General features: G+C 40.1%; 1 protein-coding gene across 8 annotated transcripts in view; it reads left to right on the top strand.

Moving 5' to 3' along the window:
- Positions 1-464: 464 nt before the first annotated feature.
- Positions 465-22,982, top strand: part of YAP1 (Yes1 associated transcriptional regulator) — a 108,539-nt gene continuing 86,021 nt past the window's right edge. For 4 of the 8 annotated variants that reach the window (XM_032488275.1, XM_032488270.1, XM_032488272.1 and 1 more), the window contains exons 1-2: positions 1,049-1,369; positions 4,259-4,509. In XM_032488275.1, coding sequence (XP_032344166.1) covers positions 1,049-1,369; positions 4,259-4,509 — 572 coding nt within the window. Of the gene's footprint in view, positions 1,370-4,258; positions 4,510-22,982 lie in introns of all 8 variants that reach the window. The other 4 variants (XM_032488271.1, XM_032488269.1, XM_032488273.1 and 1 more) reach the window with 4 other exon arrangements.

Raw genomic sequence — 22,982 nt, 5'->3', positions numbered from 1 at the left:
ATTTCAAAAAAAAAATTGTTTACATTAAAATCAGTGCCTGTTACGGGAACCATTTTAGCTCTGACTTAGCCTTGAGGCTTTGCGTTGACAACCCGAGTCGGTCAAGTCGAGCTAACGCGGGGAGGGTTTAAGTGGAAGTACACGTGCCCTCCTGACTTCTTTCGGCCTTCACTTCGCCTCTGAGCCTCTCCCGAGGGCTGGCGGGGAAGGGGCCGGGCTGGGCCGGGCTGGGCCGGGCGGGAGGGCTTCCTGCGGCCAGGAGCGGCCGCGTTCCCCGCAAAGACCAGAGCTCCGACCCAGACTGGACCCAACGTTGGTCGTCGGGCCGGCAGCCCTCACGGCGCCGACCGCCAGGCACGCTCCCGGCGGCGGCCAGGGCCCCGGGCCTGTGCAGCCCCGCGGAGGCCGGGCCTGCGGGCGGGCTGGTCACGTGCGGCCGGGAGGGGCGCTGGAGGCCGGGAGTCTGCAGGAATGTAGTAACTTGCAGGGGAAAGTTTCCCTCGGCGGCCGGCCGCGGATCCGGTGCGGGCGGGCGCGCAGAGGAAGGAAGAGCCGAGAGGAGGCGGAGCCGCGAGCCGCTCGGGCGGGTGCTTCTCTCAACTTTAGTTTTGGCGTCTGAGGCGAGTTTCTGTCTCAGTCAGGCGCAGCCGCCGCCGGGGAAAAGAAAGGGAGGAAGGAAGGAACAAGAAAAGGAAATAAGAGAGAAAGGGGGAGGGGAGAGGCAACTAGCTGCCCGGGATCCATCAAGGGGGTGAAGGAAAAAAGTTCTCGGGCGCCGCAGGTCCGGGTCTCTCGCAGCCCCTCCCGAGGCGCAGCCGCCCGACCAGTGGAGCCGGGGCGCAGGGCGGGGGCGGAGGCGCCGGGGCGGGGGATGCGGGGCCGCGGCGCAGCCCCCCGGCCCTGAGAGCGAGGCGAACGCCGCTCCCGCCGCGCAGCGCCGCCGGCCCGCCGCCCTCGCCGCTTCTCCCGTCTCGGCCCGTCGAGCCGGGGCGCCCGGGCGGAGCCCTCGCCCGCCTGGTCGGGGTGCGCGTCGGGGGAGGCAGAAACCATGGATCCCGGGCAGCAGCCGCCGCCTCAGCCGGCCCCCCAGGGCCAAGGGCAGGCGCCCGCGCAGCCCCCTCAGGGGCAGGGCCCGCCGTCCGGGCCCGGGCAGCCGGCCGCCCCAGGGTCCCAGGCGGCGCCGCAGGCCCCCCCCGCCGGGCACCAGATCGTGCACGTCCGGGGGGACTCGGAGACCGACCTGGAGGCGCTTTTCAACGCCGTCATGAACCCCAAGACGGCCAACGTGCCCCAGACCGTGCCCATGAGGCTCCGGAAGCTGCCTGACTCCTTCTTCAAGCCGCCGGAGCCCAAATCCCACTCCCGACAGGTAACCTCGCCGCCCCTCTCCCCGCTTCCCCGTCGGGCGGGCCCCAGGCCCGGGGGCGCTCGGGAGCGGCGGCCGCCAGCCCTGGCCGGCGGAGGAGGGCTCCCGGAGCTCTGGCGGGGTGGGGATGGGGGCCTGCGGGGAGGTGGAGGGACTGGAGGCGCCCGCCCGGCCGCGGGTACCGGCTCCCCACTCCTCCCGGAGTCCGGGGCCGAGATTTGTTTTTCCCCCTCGGAGTTTCTCGCTGCGCTTGCAGCCCCGGGGGGCGTGCTTTTCCCTTTCCTTTCTTTCTTTCTCCCTGGGGTTCCCGGGAGGTTGGCGGGAGTGGCGGGGGAGGTGGGGAGGAAGGAAGGGGGTGGGGAGAGCCGGGCCCGGGCCGCGGTGGGCTTGCACAATGCGCGCGCCTCCGCGCGCTCCGCACCTTCGCTCCCGCCGCCGCCGCAGCCGCCGCCGCCGCCGCCGCCGCCCGGCCGCGAGGGGGAGGGGGGCCTCTGGCATTTGTGTGTGGGTGAGCTGCCAGCGGCGGCCGAGTTTGTGAAGTGGAGCCCCGGGCCCCCTTGCCTTCGGGGCCTCTCGCTCCACTTCAGTCTCCTGGGGAGTCAAATAATTGTTCTCTTGTTTTCCAGTGTTGATTAGGGGTGGGGGTTGGACCAGTCCATTTAGTTTCTCGCTCTTTCTCCCCCGGCCCCCTCCCGAAAGCATTTATTTTCCTCGCGGCCCCGGCGCTTTCTGAATACAGGATCCAGACTTTCCTGGAAGTTGTTTATGGAGTTAGTGCTTTCACCCCTGCCCTTCCCTTGCGCCGTGGAACTCGGGCGGGCTCACTCTCTGCAAACTTAGTAGGTTCATGTGTTGGCTGCTCAATTGTAGACTATTATTTACAGTCTGCTGAAATGCTTTTAAATTAGCCACATCTGCAAGTTGCGCAGGACCTGAGCTGCGCCTTGCGGTGCCTTGGTCTTAACACAAGCCTTTGATAATGCTCTGCAGGTTGACTCATAGGCCGAGTCCTGCCTAGTTCAACTGTGATTAAAAGTTAATGTTTGGGAAGCGATGACTAATTCGAGGCTCGCCATTGCTTTTTAATTCTTATTGAGGATATGAACATGGCTGTTCCACATACACAGCATTCGATTATTTTGTCAACTTGATCCAACACTGAAGTGAAACTATTATGGAAGTGCTAACATTCCGACAGGCCCCCGAAGATTTGTTTGGTGTAGGTTTTTCTTTCTTTCCTTCCTTTTTTAAAAAAGAACTTGCTTCAGGCTAAACTTCAGCATAGGAACTTTGCCCAAAAGTTAATTGGTTTTCCAAATACTGAGATGTGGTTAGTCCACTGGACTGTAATTTGAGTGGGAAGAACAGTTATCGCCCCCCACCCCCATCGTCGTCCGTCCCCCCCCCGTTTGCAGGCCTGTTCTATGGTCTCCTGCTCCCAGTCCAAGGGGTTTTGGAACTCGGAAAAACTCACTTAACCTGCTGACAAAAACATAGGTTAAGGAGAAGGAAGGAAAAACAATTTAGCTGCTTGCCCTAAACGCTTCAGGTTTGTAAGAAGTAGTAGACTTAGGTATGCTTTTTTCTCTTACCCCTGGAAGTGGGTGTCTGGACTCATGATGGGTAAAAACGTGTGTTGCCATTGCAACCCCCAGACTACACGGCTATGCTGCTAGTTACTTAATATGTTTTGAAAGCATACTACACATAGGAGATTGAATTCCCCATCTTGTGGCATCTATAAGCCAAACAGAATTGGGACTGAAAAGTGTACTTATTTCCCATTTATTCTAGTAAATAATTGCACAGGAATTTATATCAGCAGTGAATGGATTCATACTATCCATAATCTGCTATAGTTTTGTTTGTTTTAATAAGGTTTTAATCAAGCGTTGTGCATCTGTAGGTTTGACTTTTATTTCTGCTACTGATTCCTAATTCAGATTTATCCTGATTGGAAACTCAGAAATGTACATGATTTAATTAGAAGGGATAAATGCCTCTGGTGATTGTTTCCAGTCTCCCCTTCCTTGCCTTTATGAATCTAGGAAATTGTAACTTTTTGATAATCAAACCCTAACTCTAATCAGGGAATTTAAATAACTATACTAGATTATGAATAGTATGAATGTGGGTTGTAAATGCTATTGTCCACAAATTCTTGGGTATAAATTCACATATATTCTCAATTTTTCCATCATGAGATAAGCTGTATTACAAATGAGAAAACTTGAGGCTCACAGAGATGAAGATACTGTTCAGTGTCACCCTAGCCAGCCTGGACTGAAACCCAGATCTTTGGGGTCAGAGGGCAGCACTTTTTCTGCTATTACACAGTTGTAAATATTTAAGTATGTAAGTTCTTAAGTTATATTATAATTGAATTGTTGCCTTCTTTATCATCTAAATACAAATGTGTGGTTGGGTTTCCATTTCATTTTAGGTGGCTTTTACGAGCATTTGAATGGTTCTGGATCTTTTGTATTCATTAAAAGTTGTATAAATCGTGGCGTTGCTTTATTGATGACATTTGTCCATAGTGAGAAAGAAAATGACAATTGTCATTTGTTTAGGGCTTGATGTAGGAAAAAAATTAACTACTTAAAACCTAGTCTTTAAAAAAAGAAAAAGAAAGCAGAGTTATTATATTCCTTGGGTTTTGTCTGTATCTAGAACATTTTAGAACCTGGAAAAGCACTCTATTCTGCCTTGGCCTTTACACATTTAAAATTATCCATCTGCAAACCTATATTCCTCTGTGTGAAATATTAAATGCTACAGTTTGCCTCTGGTACTGAGAATTTCATTGCAATCAAATATCTACCTAAGAAATTAAAAGGACTGTCTTTAAAAACGATTCTTAAGAAATTTTCATTTGAATTTTCCTAATAGGCCAGCACCGATGCAGGCACCGCAGGAGCCCTGACTCCACAGCACGTCCGGGCTCATTCCTCTCCAGCCTCCCTGCAGCTGGGAGCCGTGTCTCCCGGGACGCTGACCCCCACCGGCGTGGTCTCCGGGCCAGCAGCTGCGCCCGCTGCTCAACACCTTCGACAGTCTTCTTTTGAGATACCTGACGACGTGCCTCTGCCAGCCGGCTGGGAGATGGCAAAGACGTCTTCTGGCCAGAGATACTTCTTAAAGTAAGTGAAGATAAGCGGTGCGAGAGAGTTTAGTTTTCTGAGAAAACTGTATTTTGGGGAACAGTAAAGCGATACCAAGATATAAATTGTCATTTATTTTTATATTATACTTAATATTTCTATCAAGCCCAGTTATATCTTTCGTAATTTTTTTTTTCTTTCTAGTTTGCTTTGACCTAAGTAACTTATTTGGGTAGTATTTTGAAAGCTTCCTATTCATTGCTTTTTACTAATCTTTTCTTTAATGGCAATTTGGATATTGTCATTTTAAGTTAGTGCGAAACCTATTCATTAGCCTAGCTCAAAACTGAAAGAATACCATGAACAATTTCAAATTTTGAGAATTATGGGGCTGACATAGTTTTATGAAATATGTATGACACTACTTATATCTTCTGTAAATAAACATTTTACTTGTAGAAAAGAACTATAAAATAAGTAGAATTTCTCTATGAGTCTAATTTTACAGTATTTTAGATTGTGAAATGACAAACCCATTAGCTGCAGTTTGAGGTGATTTATCAGTTTGTTTTTCCCCCTGAAATATAAAGCGAAATGTGGATTTTCAGGCTTGATCACAATCGCTCAGTGGCAAACTTCTTTCAAGCTGTCTATCCGGTCTTCAAAACCGAATCCCTCTTCTCTGGGAAGTTGAAAACAAGGCTCCTGGGTTATTTGTTTTTATCAGCCTTATTTTTTGTGTGTGTGCTTAACAAAATGGCAAAATTTCATTGAAGATGAAAAGGTTAAAATAGAATTTTGTCTATCCTTTTGAAATTATAGATGACTTTAATATTTTTATCTGGCTTGCTTGTTTTAAGAATATACAAAACGTTTTCTGAAAATAATTACTGTGGACTGAAATTGATATTTTCAAAAAGTTGCTTACTTCGTACTGTTTAATCAGGTTGAGATAATGAAGTGAAAAACAATCCAAGTTTTGATTGAAATCTGTCTTGTCAGTCTACTCCTAAGGCACATGTAATAGATCAGATAATACAATTAATGATACTGTTTTGTTGTATGAGTCTTAGTACTTTATATTGATCGTCTTTCAGGGCACATTGTTGCTTTGCAATGTAAGATACAGTTTTGTGACAAGCTTATTTAGGAGAAGAGCAGAGGAAAAAGTTTGAGCTGGAAAAGTTTCTGCAGTTTTTTCCCCCTCTTCCTGTAACTTTTTTCTTCTTTTTTAAAATTTCATTTTCTGGTGTCCTGGTATCCATTTCAAAGGGTCAGGTTTCAACCAGAACAATAAAGGGCCTGAGACTGGAAAGTACACACGAGTCTGGCAAACTCATCTGCATGAGCAAGACCATTTGTTCTCAAGCAGACACCCAGAGTAAATGATTGAAAGAGCTGCTCGCTGTGAGGGATGTGTCTCGAAGGGAAAGGGAGTGGAAACAAACCAGGTTGTTAGGAAAAAGAAAGGCTGTACTTTTTTGAACCTCTCCCTGCTGGGTCACATGCTGACCTGGGGAGATTTTTAAACAGCTTAATAGCTAGCTTGCCTCTTTTCTTTGGTTGATGTTACAGCTAAAAGTATATGGTTAAAGAGCAACATTTATGCTACCCTCTTAGTCATTCGCATCTTGTAATAATTGCTTCTAGGTGACATCTGCCTATATTTTCATCATTTTGAATAATCTTTTTGTTTTGAGCTGAAACATTCTATAATTTATTTTTTTCTCTTTTTTTTGGGGGGGGAGGGGGCAATTAGGTTTATTTATTTATTTGTTTATTTTTGATGGAGATACTGGGGATTGAACCCAGGACCCTCGTGTATGCTAAGCATGCACTCTACCACTTGAGCTATACCTTCCCCCTTATAATTTTTAAAATTTCCCAATGATTCTCCCTTTGAGAAGTGTTTCTCCTGAAAATGGATTAATGAAGTGTGCACCCACACATACCACCCCACCCCAAGCCCCCAGCTCAAGTGGGCCTGTAGGGAAGGTAAACCAGGCTAAAATGAAAATTATGCCGTGTGAGTGATGGTTACAGGAGTGGAGAGAAGCTTACTTGGAAAAGAAAAAATTGGGAAGAAGAGAGATAAACATGATCTTCAAGATTTCTGAGGGAGTCTAACATGGAAGTAAAATTAATTTTATTATATGATAAGAAACATGAAATTTTTTGACTCCGTGGAATAATTTACTCACATCAAACTTTGAGAAATAGAGGGGTTTTCCATGATAGATGGATCTCAGTCATTAAAAGTAGGCAAAATCATGAATTAGTTGGTACCTGGCAGGATTTGTAGAGAGGGCCCCTAAGCATTGGATCTGGAAGTTGGGGGTACTGTGGGGTTGTAAGATTTCATATTCTTCTGAAGGATCTGCTTTATGGAAAATATGCAATTTGGAGAAAAGTTATAAAAACTTGAGTTCACATCTAGTTGCCACCTATTTCCATGATGTTGTAGGATGTGTGAGTTGTAAACAACTTGTTTTTGTGTACTACATAGGTAAAGGAGATTAATATCTGTCTTGACTGTGAGTCAGAGATGAGAAATGAAGCTTTTTGGAACCAAGTTGTTATTGTCAAAGTTCATTTTTATTCTGGTTTTGATGTTTTAAAGTCAGGCTCTCTTTGCAGTCAGTACTTAACATATTTTCCTCTTGTGTCTAAAGAAGATTCTTATTGCCAGCTAGATGTAGGGTGTAGATTTAAACTAGTTGGAGACTACACTCATTTCAACAGTGAAAACTATATACATTTTTTAAAGATAATTGTTGGAGCTAATTTTTAAGTTACAAAGTAAACAATGTAGTGAGATTTACACTTGGCACGAAGAAATCTGACCATAAGTGGTCCAAACAAGCAAGGTGATATAATTTGATTGAAAATTGAGAAATGTTGACTTTGGAAGCAGCTTGCTGTCTTGTGATCATAGATGAATGACTCTGAAGTCAGTTGGCCCATCCTGTAGTTTCAAGGAAGCATAATTACTGAAGGATTATAGGCAGGCGATAATTGATATTTTCAAAGCCTGCCCTAGGTCAGTGAGATCTTCTGGAGAAGACTTGTACCTTAGCTTGGCAGGTGATGAGGTGGAAGTATGGTACTGGCGACATTTATAAATGACACATATTCAAGCTTTGGTATGATTGTGAAGTATTTTAAAAAGCTTAAGTCTGTATATTAGGTATAATCTACTGAATTTACTGTTTAAAAATAATTTCTTCAACATTGTATACTGAGCTTTTATTTTAAAAGAGTTCTTTTGTTACTCTGAGAATTATTGCCTTCTTCATCTGTCTTATAGTTTTCCTACAGGAAATAGTTCTTCATGTAGTTGGTCAACAACTTCCTATTTCTTTATAAGCTGCTGAATAACTTCCTGAATTAGTATTCTATAATATCTCTGGTTACATGGAGTGTTCTTACTTCTCAGATTTATTTTATTGACTCTGATGCCTTGTAACTATTACCATGTACAGAGAACTTCTTGTGTAAAATGTACCATAAAAGGACCTTATAATTTGATTTAAGAAATCTCACCCAATGATTTTAGAAGTGTATAGATTTGCATTGTTTTAATAATCTTCTCATTTTAAAAAGGTAGTTTGTTTCATTTCTGTTATTTATCATTTCTGAATAACTGGTCACAGTGTTTTTAAGTCCTTAAAGATTCAAGGTTTCTTGTAGCTGTGATTTTAATGAAAGTTATCATTGAGTATCATGATCCACAGTTTAAAAGGTATTTTTTCAGAGATTTTCAACATTCCACAGCATGTGACTTAGCCAGTGTTCCAACATTAATTGAACTTGCCTTGCAGATGTTATTAATTGCTATAAGTGGTTTGATTCTTTTTTTTATCACATGTTTTGTTTCAGAAATGAATGCTCCTGATTAAAGCTCCTTCAGAAATGTATCAATTAAAGGAGATGAGTTAAACTGTTTCTTGTTATAATAATTTGATCTTGCTTCTTCTCCCAAACACTTGCCTAGTAGAAGACTATGAGTATATACACTGTACATTGTTACCATAATAAAGATTAGATGTTTTTAAAAAGATCAGTTTCATAAAGAATAAGGCTATTCTGCTTTTTGGTTTCTTGCTATATCAAGTGTAACCCAAATGATTTCCCTTTAAAAATGAAAAGTTTGTAATATTGCCCTTTAATGTTGACGAAGCTGCAAAAAACTCCCACAGCCCCCACCAACCCCCCACAAGAAAAGCATGAAAAACCCCGTAAGCAGTTGGAATTGTAATCACAAAGTATTTCTCTAATATAATGTTATGTCAGTTATACTTCGGTTCAAAAAAATCCAAAAACGAAGTATGTCCCTGTCTGAGGGAAGGGTCACCCCTGCCTGTTTGTCTAGCTGATAGAGGCTGAGTGGAGAGAGAAGATGAAGTATGCCCTCAGATCTCCAAAAAAATGCTTCCTGCTGCTCAGTGGGTGGGCGCCCTGGGGAAGAAGGATGGCCCTCCGTGCCACAGTGATTTAGGCAGAAAAACTCTGGCGAATCCGTTGAATATGGTGGCAAACGAAAAGCAGTTGGAAGATAGAAGATGTGGCAGAGTAAATAGAACACAGAGATCAGTTTATGTCCTGGGGAAAATAATGAGTACTTTTAATTAGAACTAAGAAAGATACCTAGTTACAGAACTGTATGTTTAACTGCAGCAGACTCAGCTGCAAGATGGTAGGCAAATTTTCTTAAAAACACCTAAAAAAATTTCTCCCTCAAAGTGTCATGTTGACTATTAAAAAGCCAAGGGTAGTATTTGAATAGTTGAAACTTTAAAAAAAAAAAAAGGTTTTGAAACCCTGAGTTCAGTCTTCATTGGTAAAGTAGAGAAATAGTTTTACTTTATGGTTGGAAAAATAATGTAAATTAGCATCGTGAAATAGTAACGCTAGCAGGACTCTGAACTGCCTTTTACCTTAAGGCTTTGGGGGAGATGTAAACTCTAAACCTAACCTTTTAGTTGTCAAAATATGTAGTGAAGTTTAGGCTTAGAGCAAATCAAAGTGAAGTCATTTTAAAAATCAGCTGTTAAGATTTAAGATTATTCAAACTTAATTTGCTATGTTCAGTAATAGCATAATTTAGCCATTAATTATGGCTTGAAAGTTTAATAATAGTTGAGTAGCATTGTATAAAGGGAGGTTTTAACGAGCTGCGTGGTTCTATAACTGTGGTTACTAAGTGATGCAGTTTTTACAAAAAGTGCTCCTGATTCCAGGATTAATCGGAACTTCAAGCCATGAAAGGGGCGTTGCTGTTTTTATGGAGAAGAATTGCTCCATGGTTGTGGTTGCTCAGTACTGTAGCACCAGGTTTCCTGGGAACAAGTACTGCCACCGTGGAAGCACTTCTCTGTGCGCAGGGCTTGACCCCCTTCTAAAAGCAAACAAAAGAAGTTTGATATAAATCACAGTGGTCCTTTTTTCCCCCTTCCCTTTAATATTTTAGACAAGAAAAGTAGTGTGGTTTATTCCTCAGTTGGCTCTTAGCATAAGAAGAATCATAATCTCTAACACATCAAACAGTACAATGTTGTTTCTCTGAATAAGGTTGCAGATTAACAAAACGCAGATAGGAGTAGCTATTAAAACATTCCTACTTTCTTCCACCAGATATTTTCAGTGCTTTATTTGTGGTGAGAGCTATTGCTTGACGTGTTTTTACTTTAGCATGCTTGTCTTCCTCTTCATGGGGACAGTGTTAGTCACTAACATCAGATTTTTCAAATGAGTCTTGATTTGGGGGTAGTAAGGGTACATTTTGTTAAAAGCTCCTTCCTTCCTCTTGCAATTGCTTACTTAACCTAAAGTAAGGAGATTTTTTTGTTTGTTTTTTACTATTTAGTATTTTATTTATTTTAAAGTAAGGTTTTTATTTGATCAATAAATATATTTAGAGAATGTCTTTTGATACATGTATAAAAACTTACTGTAGACTGATCTGGGGTAAAGATGACTTTATTCAGAGTGCTACTTTGTGCTTTCACAAAATTGAATGTGGATTTAGGAAGTTGTTTGAAATTTAACTTCTCACACATCCTGAAGCAACTGTAAATATGAAGCATGGTTTTGGGAAGGAACTAAACCCTATCATCCAGGAGGTGGGGGTAGGATATGGATTTTTTTTTTCTGTACAAGTATGAATGTGGAGTTCTTTCATTTTATGTTTATAAAACTGTCCTCCTTCCTTTGCTTCAGATTCCAAAAATCTGATCTCGTGGATTTTTAATAAGGTGTATGGTTTTTATTATAAAAGTAACACTTGTGCATTAGAGAGAATTGGAAAATTCAGGAAAGGAGAAAGTATGGGAGGAAGAAGCTGGATTCTGCCAGGAGAGAGGTTGGAAAGATACTTGTTTTTATATCCTCATATTTAAACATATATTTTAAAATTTAATTTTTAGGGGAGTAACATATACATAGATTTAGAAAATCCCTTAGTGCTCTAAGGTTTCATAAAGAGTATTTCTGACTCACTTCTCTTTATCTCAGGCTTGCATTCCCCACAGGAAAACACTCCCAACTCCTTTGCGATCCCCCCAGCTCTGTTCTTTTAAAAATTCCATATTTATAAACTGTGCTGCACTACCATTCTGCACCTCCTAAAATCCTTTCCTTAATCTTCCCAGTGTAATTACTGTAACTTTTTGTTAAGTATTCTTACGTTGTTAATGACCCTTTAGACTTTGCCTGCAGCTGGGCTGTATAATGTGGTATGATTTTCTGAACAACTTTGATAGTTTCTTGGAATTGTTAATTGCCTTCTTTTTTCATTTGTATCTCCGTTCCCTTTTTGGCCCCTTAGAGACGTCCCTGAGTCTTCTGTCTTCTGCTCTGGGCTAGACTGGTTGCTCTCAGCTTGGCTTCAGAGTTGCGCTGGGGCTTCCCTTCACTCTGATCCTGGCAAGTTCCTGTGTCGCTGTTCTTGGTTGGATACCCTGTCTACTAGTTTTCTCTTTCTTGATTTGCTCGCTCTTAGAGTTGGCTCATCCTTCAGCAATTTGCTGAGAAAAAGGGTGCATGGTAGATAATTGTGTTGAGATCTTTTATGTCTAAAAATATCTTTATCTGTTGGCATTTGATGGCAGTTTGGTTGTAGAATTCAAGGTTATTTTGCCTTGGAGTTTTGAAGGCAATGCTTTATTTTATTCTAGGATCTTATTAAGCAATTAAGCCCAGTTTGCTTCCTTTGGGAATTTTAGTGTTTTTTTTATTTGTCTTTTCGAGGGGTCTTAAAGTTCATGATACCTTGGTTTGTACCTTTATTTAATTCATTATGAAGGTCTCATTGTTCGGAAACTTGGTCCTCAATGTGAGTGGTGCCTCTTAAAAGTTTTGCAGTGTGGTCGCCCTAACTGTCCTTCCATCCTGGGAAAGATTTCTTTAATTAGTTCCTGGATAATTTCTTCCAGTCTTTTATATGTGTTCTTTTTTTCTGGAATTCCTGCTAGTCAGACTAACTCTTGAATTTTCTTATCTTTCTCTCCTAAATTCCTTCACTTAGCCTTTTGTTATGCTTTCTGGGAGATTCCTTCAACTTTAGCTTTTAATTTTTCAGTTGATTTTTTTTTTCCAAAAAGCTATTTATCATTCTTAATTTCTAGGGACTCTTTTCTGAGCTCATTGTTACTTTGTTATTTTTAATAACATGCTGTTCTTATTTCATGGATGTAGTAATATAATATCACTCTAAGGATATTGTAGTGGGTGTTTCTTTTTAAACTTCCTTCTGCTTTCAGTGTCTTAAGTGGGCCTCACTGGAGAGTGATTTAGTGGGCACTAACCAGACCCTGAAGCTTTAGGGGGCCCTAAATGTCAGTATCTCAGCTAGGTTCTCTCATAGTGGCCAGTTTCTCCAGATAAAAATCTGCCAGTCCTTTCGCTAGAGAGCTTTGATGGTAATGGGTGTTAAGACTGACAGCCAGTGTTTTAGGGCTGAAAGTATGAGGCTTCATCCCTGCTCTTGGCTCTGCCAGGTGTCTGAATCCAGATCCTTTGAGTCTACTACTCTTCTGGAACATTAATTTCTCGTTTTGTGCTTGGGCCAGGGAGAGGGGATATGCAGTAGGTTTTTTTAAAAGTTGTATGTTGAATGAAATTTTGTGAATCCAATCTGTAATTATTAGGTTGACTAGAGACGTTACCAGTTTTCTAAGCCCCAAACAGGAACTATTGACAATTTCATATGATTTAACTTGAATGTTATAGGATCACTTTTTAATCAATACTTAAGTAATTGCCTTTACCAGGCAAATGATTAATTCAGTGACATCTATCTCCCTCAGATCAGTTTTGCTACTTTACATTGTCATGTTAGAATCTCTTAAAGAAGGAACTGTTTACTTTGACACCAGGTGATTGGCATTAGGTGGTGTATGAGTTCTGTTCAGAGGGTTTGGATTCTGAAACAGTGTGAAGGGGCAGAGAGACTGGAGCCTTAGTTCCTGTTCATGTATGTAATAATGGAGCTGATCCTGTCTGTTTTTATGTTACTTTCAAGTTTTTTGTCTAATACAGCTTTCAAAAGTACAGCTTTAAAGTAAAAGAGCCTTATGAAATCAGCACATCTGTCTTCTTTCATGCCTGCCTTCTATCTGGTTTACGTCAACATGGATGGTGGTAGGATAAAGGAAACATACATGCGAATTTAAATTCATTAAGTAGTTACTGGTATACGTATGTGGGTTAGACCCCAGAGGTATATAACTTGGGTTTAGTTTAGTTTATGTTGTTGCTCTTCCTGGCAACTGCTCTTTTGACAGCTCAGAAAAGTAGCGTGCTCTGTCTTCTGTAGGCCACTGTACATGTCACAGAGCAATATTAATAGAGTATTTTTTGTATATAAACTAACCATGGAGATGTAATTAGCTAGAATTTTAGAAAACTAGGGTTTAGGTGAAAATGGATTCACCGTAGGTAGTAACTGAGATGTGTTAGACCTTTGGTGTTTGTTGATCTCCAGTTGAATTTCTTCAGATCCACTTTTAAAGCAATTTCTGCCTTGATTAGTTAAAAAGCAGTTGCGTATGGGAATTTTTTAGGGAAAAAGAAGAATCAAACCTTTAAAAAGTTGCATGAAATCTTAACTGACAGATGCAAAACCAGAGCAGAACACTTATTAGCATTAGAGAAGAGTGTTAAATGATACTGAGAAGGTGGATACTTTTGGGTTGTAAAGGTATTAAAATGCTGAATGGGGTGAAGGAATGGAACAGACTCAGTGTACCTTATGTATGTAGAGTAAGGAAGTGTGTTGCAATAGCAAGTGCTAAGGTTAGCAATGAGATTTCTGAGACCCTGCCTGGAACTAATCCTTACCAGTGATAGGGTCGTTAACATTTACCAAGCTCTCATGAATAACTTTTTTTTTAAGATGGAAAAAAAGAACTCCGGGGACGAGTTGGCCAGAACACAGATGTTTCTGCTTTTCCTACACATGTTGAGACTGATACAGGTTATGTTTCCGAAATCGTGTAGTTTGGATGGGCTCCAGGTGATGTAATAGGATCACTTTTAACCCCTCCCAGCTGGAGGGTGTGCAGACTTTCCTGTTAGGACTGGTACAGATCTCTTCTTTTGGTTGACACAATAATCACTGTCTCTAGACAATGATACATAAAATTAATATCATTGTCCTTTGTGTTTGAAGACAAAGCATGCCCTTTGTGTACCTGTCTGTCCTTCAGTTTTCAGTTAGTGCCCATCAGATAACGATTTGCACAGCTCTCTCTACTTCCTCAAACACAGGGTGATTTTTCTCCAGAAAGATGCACTTGGTTCTGGATGGTGTTTTTAGTTATTTTCTTTGAATTCACCATATGTGCTTAGTGGTCTCTTCCTTTCATAAACACCTACCTTTATGTGGCTTTGTGTAGTAGGCATTGTTCTGAGGGTTCACTGGGTCCCACTCTCAAGTTAGAACAAAATAACATGTCAGTCTTGATAGACCGGATAGGTCTCAAGACACCATTCATTGCAAGTCATCTTGTTTGCCTTTTTCTTGCTAACCGTCTCTCACTGGAGAAGCTGTGGCGGATAACTCTTAAGCTCAATAAAGACAGATCTTTGTACAGTGTTATGTACGTAGCTCCTGATGGGTGACGTCCTTTAGGCTGCTCATTTATCTCAGAGTCTGTTGCTTAATGGCCACCCTGATTAAATGCCTGCAGTCTCTGCTTGTTATCGCTGTGCAACTCCATGCTAACAAGATGCTAGAGTATTTACTTGTGTATCCTAAAGTAAGTTTTGTAAGTTTGAGATTATTCGTAAAGGACTAGAACTTTTAGAAAAAGATAACTGCTTATTTTCATGGTATACATGAATGATAGTTCTACTTTAGAGTATTAACAAGTTTGTTTCATGGGCAGGGAACATCTAACTGCTTTAGAATTAAATGAATAAGAAACAAGATTGTGTTGTGAAAGTGAGTAGACTTCTCTGGGAGTTCAGGGGAGAAATAAGGAGATTTTGGCGGTGGGACCTCAAAGAGACAGTACTCAAGTTACGCTTATAGATTTAGCATTTCTGACTCAGTGACTGCAGGGGCATAGGAAGTGAGGAGACAAAGACAGCTGCAAAAAAGTTTTCTAGTTAACAGCCAAGAACTTGCCTTCCTACCTTGAAAGACGTTTGCATCTTAACAGACTCCTCCCTTCATCAAAATGAAGCTGTTAATAGTGGTTAAAACTGCACTCTGACTTTGGGCATTAAAAAAAAAAGTAGTTCTAATATCAAAACACTTGAAAAACTGCTGAATACCATGGCTTTATTCATTATTTGGAAACAAAAAAGATGTTTTAAAAGTGAAGGCCATCTATTACAGACCATCCATTACATGAACATTGTCAAATATTGTTGTACCCTGTGTGCATTTTCTAAGTTTATTTTGATGTCACAGCGTATTTGAAATTTTGTCTTTTGGTACTTTTTGGCACTATTATTTGTCAGGAAGTGCTAGTTGAAAGGGATTGTTTTCATTTTTCTGGTACTGTTTAAGTTTAGCTTAATGTTCATTTGTTTACCAAGTAAACTTTATTAGAATTATGAATGTAAACCCTTTCCATTCATTGATTATATCTTTTAGATATTATTATTGGACAGATTGAATTAATAGTAAAATATGCTGTAGAAAGTTACAGTTTTTTACTTTTTAAAGTTGATAAGAAAGCTGCTGATGACTGAAACATCTTCTTTCAGAGACTTAAAGAATTTTTTAAACTAAGCTTTAGAATTAATTTGTCCTAGACAAGCAGAATCAGATGATTTAGTCCATTTCACATTACCAAAACCAGATAAATATTTGAGTACATGTCTATTAATCAGCTTTATTAAAATAAATTGTAAAACAAATCTGATACTCCACCTATCACCAAGATAAGTCACTGTGGAAATTTTAAAATAGTCCAGTTTTAAATTTATTAACAAAACTTGCGTGGGACACAGAGCAGTCAGAATTCTTTACCTAAACTCAAGAGTTTAATATGGTTTTGGAAGGAAGTCAGGAGTCTCAGGAATGCTAGTAATTAAGAAACAAATATAGTCAGTCGTAGCATGTTAGGTCATCATGATATCAGCTGTTCTGTAGGAAGCTGCATGGAGGCCATTTGCTGTTCTTGGTCGACTTACTTAGCTGGGCTCCCCTAGCGAAAAACAGACTGTGTGGCTTTAACAGCCACGCAGTTATTTCCCACAACTGTGGAGGCTGTGGAGTCGGAGATCAAGGTGCCCGCCAGGTAGGTTTCCTCCTGAGGCTTGTTCTCTTGGCCTGGTGGTGGCTGCCACGTTGGGCACAGAGGTTCCCTTACATGCTGCTGGGAGCCTCCTCAGGCTGCTACATAGCGTCACGTCTACTACATTCTGTTGGAAGCAGTTGACAAGGTCAGCCCGGATTTAAGGGCTTGGGAAGTATGGGAGGGACTGCAAAAATAATTGTGGCCATGTTTTTCAACCTACCTCACTTGGATTGGAAGTTTTTAAAAAATATTGTTCAAGATAGGTAAATCATCATCTGAGGCCTAAAAAACTCAGAGTGGAGCATAATGTCACAGGAAAACAGTTTATACCATTAAAATGTAAAAATCTCATTTTTTTGTGAATGATGTAAGTTCCTCTTGAGATGCCATCAGATCAGTCAAGTTATTTATTAACCATTTCAGTAAGTTAGAATATGGGCTTTTTTGATTATAATTCAGCATTTATATTTAAAACCATGAATTCTAATTGACATCTACTTGTAACTATACTCGAAAACTTGACTCTCGGGTTTTATTTTAACAACTGCCTTAATTAGATTAAGTTAGGCATGAACTCACATGGAAAACTGGCAAAGATGGAACATGGGTTTCCTGACACCTACTTTTGGTTGATTTCATTACATTCTGCTTTGTTCCCTTACCTGAATTCAATTATTTTAAGAAAAAATCCTCATTGTTACTGCAAATAGATTTTACTTTGTTAATCAGCTGTATATTGAATTTTTGTTTATTTCCAGGCTACTAAGTTATCTGAATTATCAAGTTATATATGTGTAAGTATACATAAACATTAGTAATGCAAGACGTGTGAGTACTCACAGTGACTATAGAACGTTTATGTTTATGTGGTCCTCGCTTACTCAGAGTGTTTTCTGTGACCACACCACACGCGTCTAGGTTTCCAGGTTGCTTATGAATGAACACTGAAGGCGAACAGCTTCATCAGGAGTTAATGAAGATATTCTCAAACATTTAATTTCAAAACCTAGTATACATCCCTTTTTCCAAAGGCTTATGAAAACAACAGTTCTTTTTCCTTTTCATGAAATTGCGTGATTATAAAAACTGACTTAATCCCTTGTAATTTTAGTTACCGAAAAGTTGAATTTAAACAGTGGGTTGGATTTCAGCACCGTGATTCATCCTCCCCAAATGAGTAACCTGGTTAGCAGGATATCCCTAGTTGTGCTCTTGACCTTTTTTTTTTTTTTTTTTTTTGCTTCTGTAAAGGTCCATAGTGACTCCTCCATTTTTGGTAGTGGAGTTCTAGTGGGTCTATGAAGAGGCTTTACAAGAAAAAAGAGCAGCTATTTATGGAGCATTTCCTCAGGCCTGCAATTTGAAGCCATTACAGCAAAGTTGCTGAGCAAGTCAGTGATTACACGCCAGCCGTCACCGAGCCCCCACCCTGCAGGCTGTGTAGAGTGAGTTCAGGACTGCTGCTGTGCAGAGTTTGCCCTCTTCAATTTTTGTCAATTGTTTACTTTTTAAAGAGCAGGAGAGTTTCAAGCATTCTAAACCTACTTTCTTAAGAGTTAGATTATGAAGTGGTTATAGAATATAAGCTAGTTTTTAAGTTTTCAGGAAATAGTTAAGCATCTAAGAATAGAGTGGTCCCTCCACCCCCTATTCCCTTTTGGTTAGTTAAAATCAAGTCACCTTATCAAATGCAGAACTTGTCCAGAGGTTTTGCTTAAGCTCACAAAAACAGTTGACGGGAGTTGTCTATTACAAGAATTCCAACTTAATGTGTACATCCTTTAGATCTGGAATCTATGTTTGAGAGGAGTTAGATTTTCAGAGTTTAGAGAACTGTTGCTTACCTGTGAAAACATCATTCGTTTCTCTGTAGAGCTTTTTTTAAAAATAGTGATAGAAATTAAAATGGTCTCATTTGTGGGATTTTTTTTTTTTTGTCATCAAGGGGTGAAATTGGGTTTTCTGAATATGCTTGGAATTATATTTGTTTAGGTAACAGCAAATAATTAATTGAAAACCAGTGAGCTCCAGCCCAACCAGGATAAAATTAGTAACAGTTTTTATCTTAAACAGGACACTCTTAATATGTGAATATTCCAACCTTTCCACTCTTCAGTGTCAGACTTTTAAAACTTAGTAGCTTGTCTGATGTCTTTAAAAATTTAGGCATTGTTCCATAGTTTTCTCCATCCTATTAAAAAAAAATCTGTATGTTCCATTGTTCTGGATTCAATTTCAGCAAAATTTTAAATGACAGAGAAATGATTTTTAGCAATACCTAATCACTTTAGTTTTAAAAAGGCATTAATTGATAAAATCAGGAGTTATGTTACAAGAATTGCAATCTGCTTTTATTTTAAATTCTTTGGAAGTGTTGAAATTTGGGACTATAATAATCTAGGATATTTGAAATGGTTTTCTAGCCATGGACATTATTTATAAAAGGTGAGTTATTTCCTAACATGCTTTATCTCTGTAATCCCCCCTTCCCCAAAACAACCCATGATAGTCAACAACATAGACTAAAAGGAAAAAGAGAACCGTGTCATTATAGGATGCCCCCCACCAATTACTAGGCCTTTTAAAAATGGCACCCTAATCCTTGAATAATCCTCTTGAGTTTCACAGATTGAGTGAAATAATGAGTTTCTTAACTGTGGCAGTTACAATTCAGAGAAATTTCCTAGTTCTGTGAGAAATTCCCAAGCACTGTGACCTAAGTTGAGATTTAGGACATTTCTATATTTAGCTAAATGGTAGCTTTTGGAAAACTGCTTTTTGGACTTCTTCACCCTCCAACCCCTACTCGTCTTCCAGAACTTATTTAAATGAAATATAAATTCCTTCAAGATTCAGCTCAAGATGTTAGCTAATTCTCCTACAGTGTCTTGCTAGCTTTTCCCTAGCCCCAGGTCTGCCTTAGCGTCCCCTCTGCCGGCCTCCCGTGAACCTTTCTGCGTTTTCACCTAGACTTACTAATATTATACCTCCCTGCACCTAGTCTAGTACCAGCACGCAATTAACTGCTCACCAAAAATTGTTGACAATTGCTCTTAACTGTTGTTCCCAGTCATTTTGGAAGCACTGAGTTATTTTAATCTGTTTTGGTGCCTTCAGAAAGCTTCAGTATGGATTGAGAACCACGTGGTCCCTCTGAGTTAGGAGGCAAGGTGTGTGAAACGGAAATGGCACGGGAAGATGACCAGTTGACTGCGAAGCAATGTGGCGAGCCCTGGGTCATCTAGGTCAGGAGCCCGGGACAAGCAAGCGATTGTTGTGTTGGAGGAGGTTTGCGGAGGAGTCTGGTCTTTGGTTGTATCTGAGAGATAGGATTAGATAGAGGAGGATTTTATTCTATCTTGAATATTGAATCTCTTTGTTGACTTTGCTTTATGAATCATTTTGTAATTTGACAATATGTGATTTTAGTGAAATTATATGTCTGGTAAAAAAAAAAATATCCCTCCTTGAGTTCCCACCGCCTGGCTGCTTGTCTCTCCCCCTGGAGATCGCAAGGCCCATTCAGTCCACCGTCAAGTCTCAAGCACTTACCATAGTGTCTGGCATATGGTAAACGTTTCATAATGTAGCTGGCTGACTGACTTACTCACTCAGGAACCTTGGTTTCCTCATCTGTAAAATTAGTGGATTGGAATATATAATTTCTAAGAACTTTTCCAACTCTAAAATACAGTGAAAATCAATGAAAAAAATCCACATGAATTCCCAGGTCTATATATAAGTACAAAATTAACTTTCTGATGTGACGTTGTATTTACAATCCTTTCCATTTAGTATGAAGCATACTCGTTTAATATGTAAATATCACCATTAGGTGAAAACAGTGATGTTGGCAATAGGAGCTGTGATCTTTAATGGAGGGATTTTTCTTATTGTGACTTAACTATGAAGGGAAATGAAAAGTAAAAGAGCTCTAACAGATTAGGGATTTAGGTAGAAATTTAAGATGGAAGTGATATTTAGGGTTGAAGGAGTTAGAAAAGAATTAGAAAAGTGAGAGCTGGCAGGGGTGCCATAGCTCAGTGGTAGAATGCATGCTTAGCATGCACGAAGTCCCGGGTTCCATCCCCAGTACCTCCATTTAAAAAAAAAAAACAAAAAAAAGAACAATTTAAAAAAGAAAAGAGAGAGCCAACCTTTCTAGATGAAGAATCAGTGATTAGTTTTAGGGTGTAGTTTTGATAGGAATGCAAACTGATTTTAAGAAATATTTTCTGTTTGAGAAAATACTAACCACTTAACTAACTGTTCGTTATATATTAAGCTGTAAAATAGATATTAGAAAAAAGAAGTTTGAAATTTAAACTTTCAGGTCTTTCTCATTTGTGTCTCCTCTGTTAGCACACGAACTAAGAGGCAGTCATTGTTCCTAAGAGCCAAGGAAAGGCTTTAGCCTTCTGAGAGAAGAGCAGTTTACTGTTGTCAGGGAGTCACAGCATAGTGGTTCCAGACACTTGCCATATTTTCAGAGTCTTTTCTTTACAGTCAGTTTTAATTTTGTATTAGAATCTAAGTTCTCTTACAACCTAGAATTTTTTTAGCCCACTGTAGGCAGTAATGCAAATAGCTGATGACTGTTAAGCTGCTTTATTCATGCTGGTCTGTGGAAGAATGTTAATACGTTGTGAGTAGGATAGTGATTTATATTTATATTTAATTTCAAAGGAAAACGTTTATAGAAACTTCCTTTTGAGCCCAAAAAATTTATGAACTACATTTGATATTAAAGTTAGAGTGCCCATGCCTTGGACACTTGCTGTGTGAGTACTTCCCAACGAGTATTTTCCATCCCTTATCTCATTAGCGCTCTCCATAGCCGTGCACGTGTTATCTGTTAGAGGTTGGGCCTCTCCCTTGAAAAGGTGAAGCAACTTACAGATTTGCCCATCTAGGCCTGGTCGTTCCATAGCATCAACTATTTCTATTAAATCTCTTTAAGATCCTAAAGTTTTTTTATTTTTGTCCTACAGCAAGTTTTATTTTTTTGTAGACCGAGCTATATATGAGACTGTATACTGTCTTTATCATAGAGTTTCATTCAGTGTTGTGTACTCACTTGGTGATCAGTAAGTCCTTGTTGAATTAAACTGAGATATTTTAACTTCTTTACCATGTTCCTTAAAAGAAAGGACACCAGTAAGGATGAACTGTCTGCTCTCAAAAGCTTCCTGAGTGATGCAGATATGTGATTCCACTTATCAAACAGTTGGTGAGTTTTGGATTCAACATATACTTATATACTTACTGTTGACCGTTCATGTCCTCAGGTTCCAGCATCCATGGAATGAAAATTTTTGGGAAAAAAAATTTCCCAAAAGCTCCAAAAGCTAAAACTTGAATGTGCTGTGCACCAGCAGGTATTTACATGCATTTACATTGTGTTACAGGTATTAATAAGTAAGGTAGAGATGATGTAAAGTATATGAGAGGATGTGCATAGCTTAAATGCAAATGCTGTTATTTTATGTGAGGGGCGTGAGCATCCTGGGATTTTGGTATCTGAGGGGCTTCTGGAATCAGTCCCCTGAGGATGCTGAGGGAGACTGTGCTCTTATATCATTAAATACATCAAGCTGCGAAGTGGGTGGATCCTCATTTTCAGATATGGAGGTTTAGCCAGCATATCCTGCTGCCCCCCTAACCTCCCAACCCTGAACTGCTGCTGATTTCAGGTCCCTTTATTACCTGGCTTTATTTATTGCAGGTCACATGGTATAGGCACTAAGGGAGAGGAGGTGACATAGACGCCTTTCTTTATCTGAAAACTAATGTTTTAGTTGAACAGATTACATGTTAGTGCTTATACACTGGATTAGAATTTGATAAGGATTTGACCTAGGCTCATGTTGCTCTGCCTCTTTATAGCAGCTGCGAAAACAGCAGCAAATTTCAGTTGACACCCATCTGTTACAACTTTCTTAGAGGAACTGTCCTAGTTGGAGTTTCCCACTTATAGGGATGCTAAGCAATAGGAATGATTTCTCTCATAGTGCCTGATTAAGGTAAAGTGGCCTTTATTATGAAGACATGAAGAATAAGCCAGCTTGCAGGCTAGCAGGTGCGTGATAGAGGGCTTTCCAGCACTGGCAGTGCAGCCTGAGAGGAGGCGGGATGACCTTATGGGTGCCTTCTGCCTCCAGACCTGTGATCAAGAGCTCACAACTAACGCTGTTTAAATGCTGAAAATAATGGCAAGCCCATTGAAAATGAAAACTGAAAAACTCATGGCATTATACAAGATAATTTACACTCACACACATAGATAATTTTTTTCCCAACTATGTACAGGTTGTAATCGTTTTTATCCGGGGGCTGAATTATTTCCCTGGGAGTGAAGTATTTGATTGTATTGTTTTAAGTAGGGGAGATAGTTTTATTTAAAGAAATTTACCTTGTGTCATTTTAGAACCTCTAATATTCTTTAAGACACCTGTTGTATGAATTTTAAGTAAAGTTTATTGATTTTACTAGGATATCTATCTTTAAAGTACAGAATAAGCTTCTGCTTTCAGGAATACAGCCTAGTGTTTCAGATGAGAGCTCACGGATTGCAACATTATTTATCTATTTTTGTAAAGGGCTGTTAATCACTTGGTGCCACCCTGTCTGAGTTGTGTGCTTGTGGATTGTCTACGTGAAATCACTTGATACAGCCTTTCATTTCTGCAAAAATTTTTCTTATATTTTTAGCCCACCACCCTTGAATAAAGCTAAATTATTTAATTGAAATATTTAGAG

This window comes from Camelus ferus, chromosome 10 (assembly GCF_009834535.1).
Source record: "Camelus ferus isolate YT-003-E chromosome 10, BCGSAC_Cfer_1.0, whole genome shotgun sequence".
In the NCBI taxonomy this organism is placed as follows: Eukaryota; Metazoa; Chordata; class Mammalia; order Artiodactyla; family Camelidae; genus Camelus; species Camelus ferus.
This window is presented reverse-complemented; position numbering and strand designations above follow the sequence as displayed.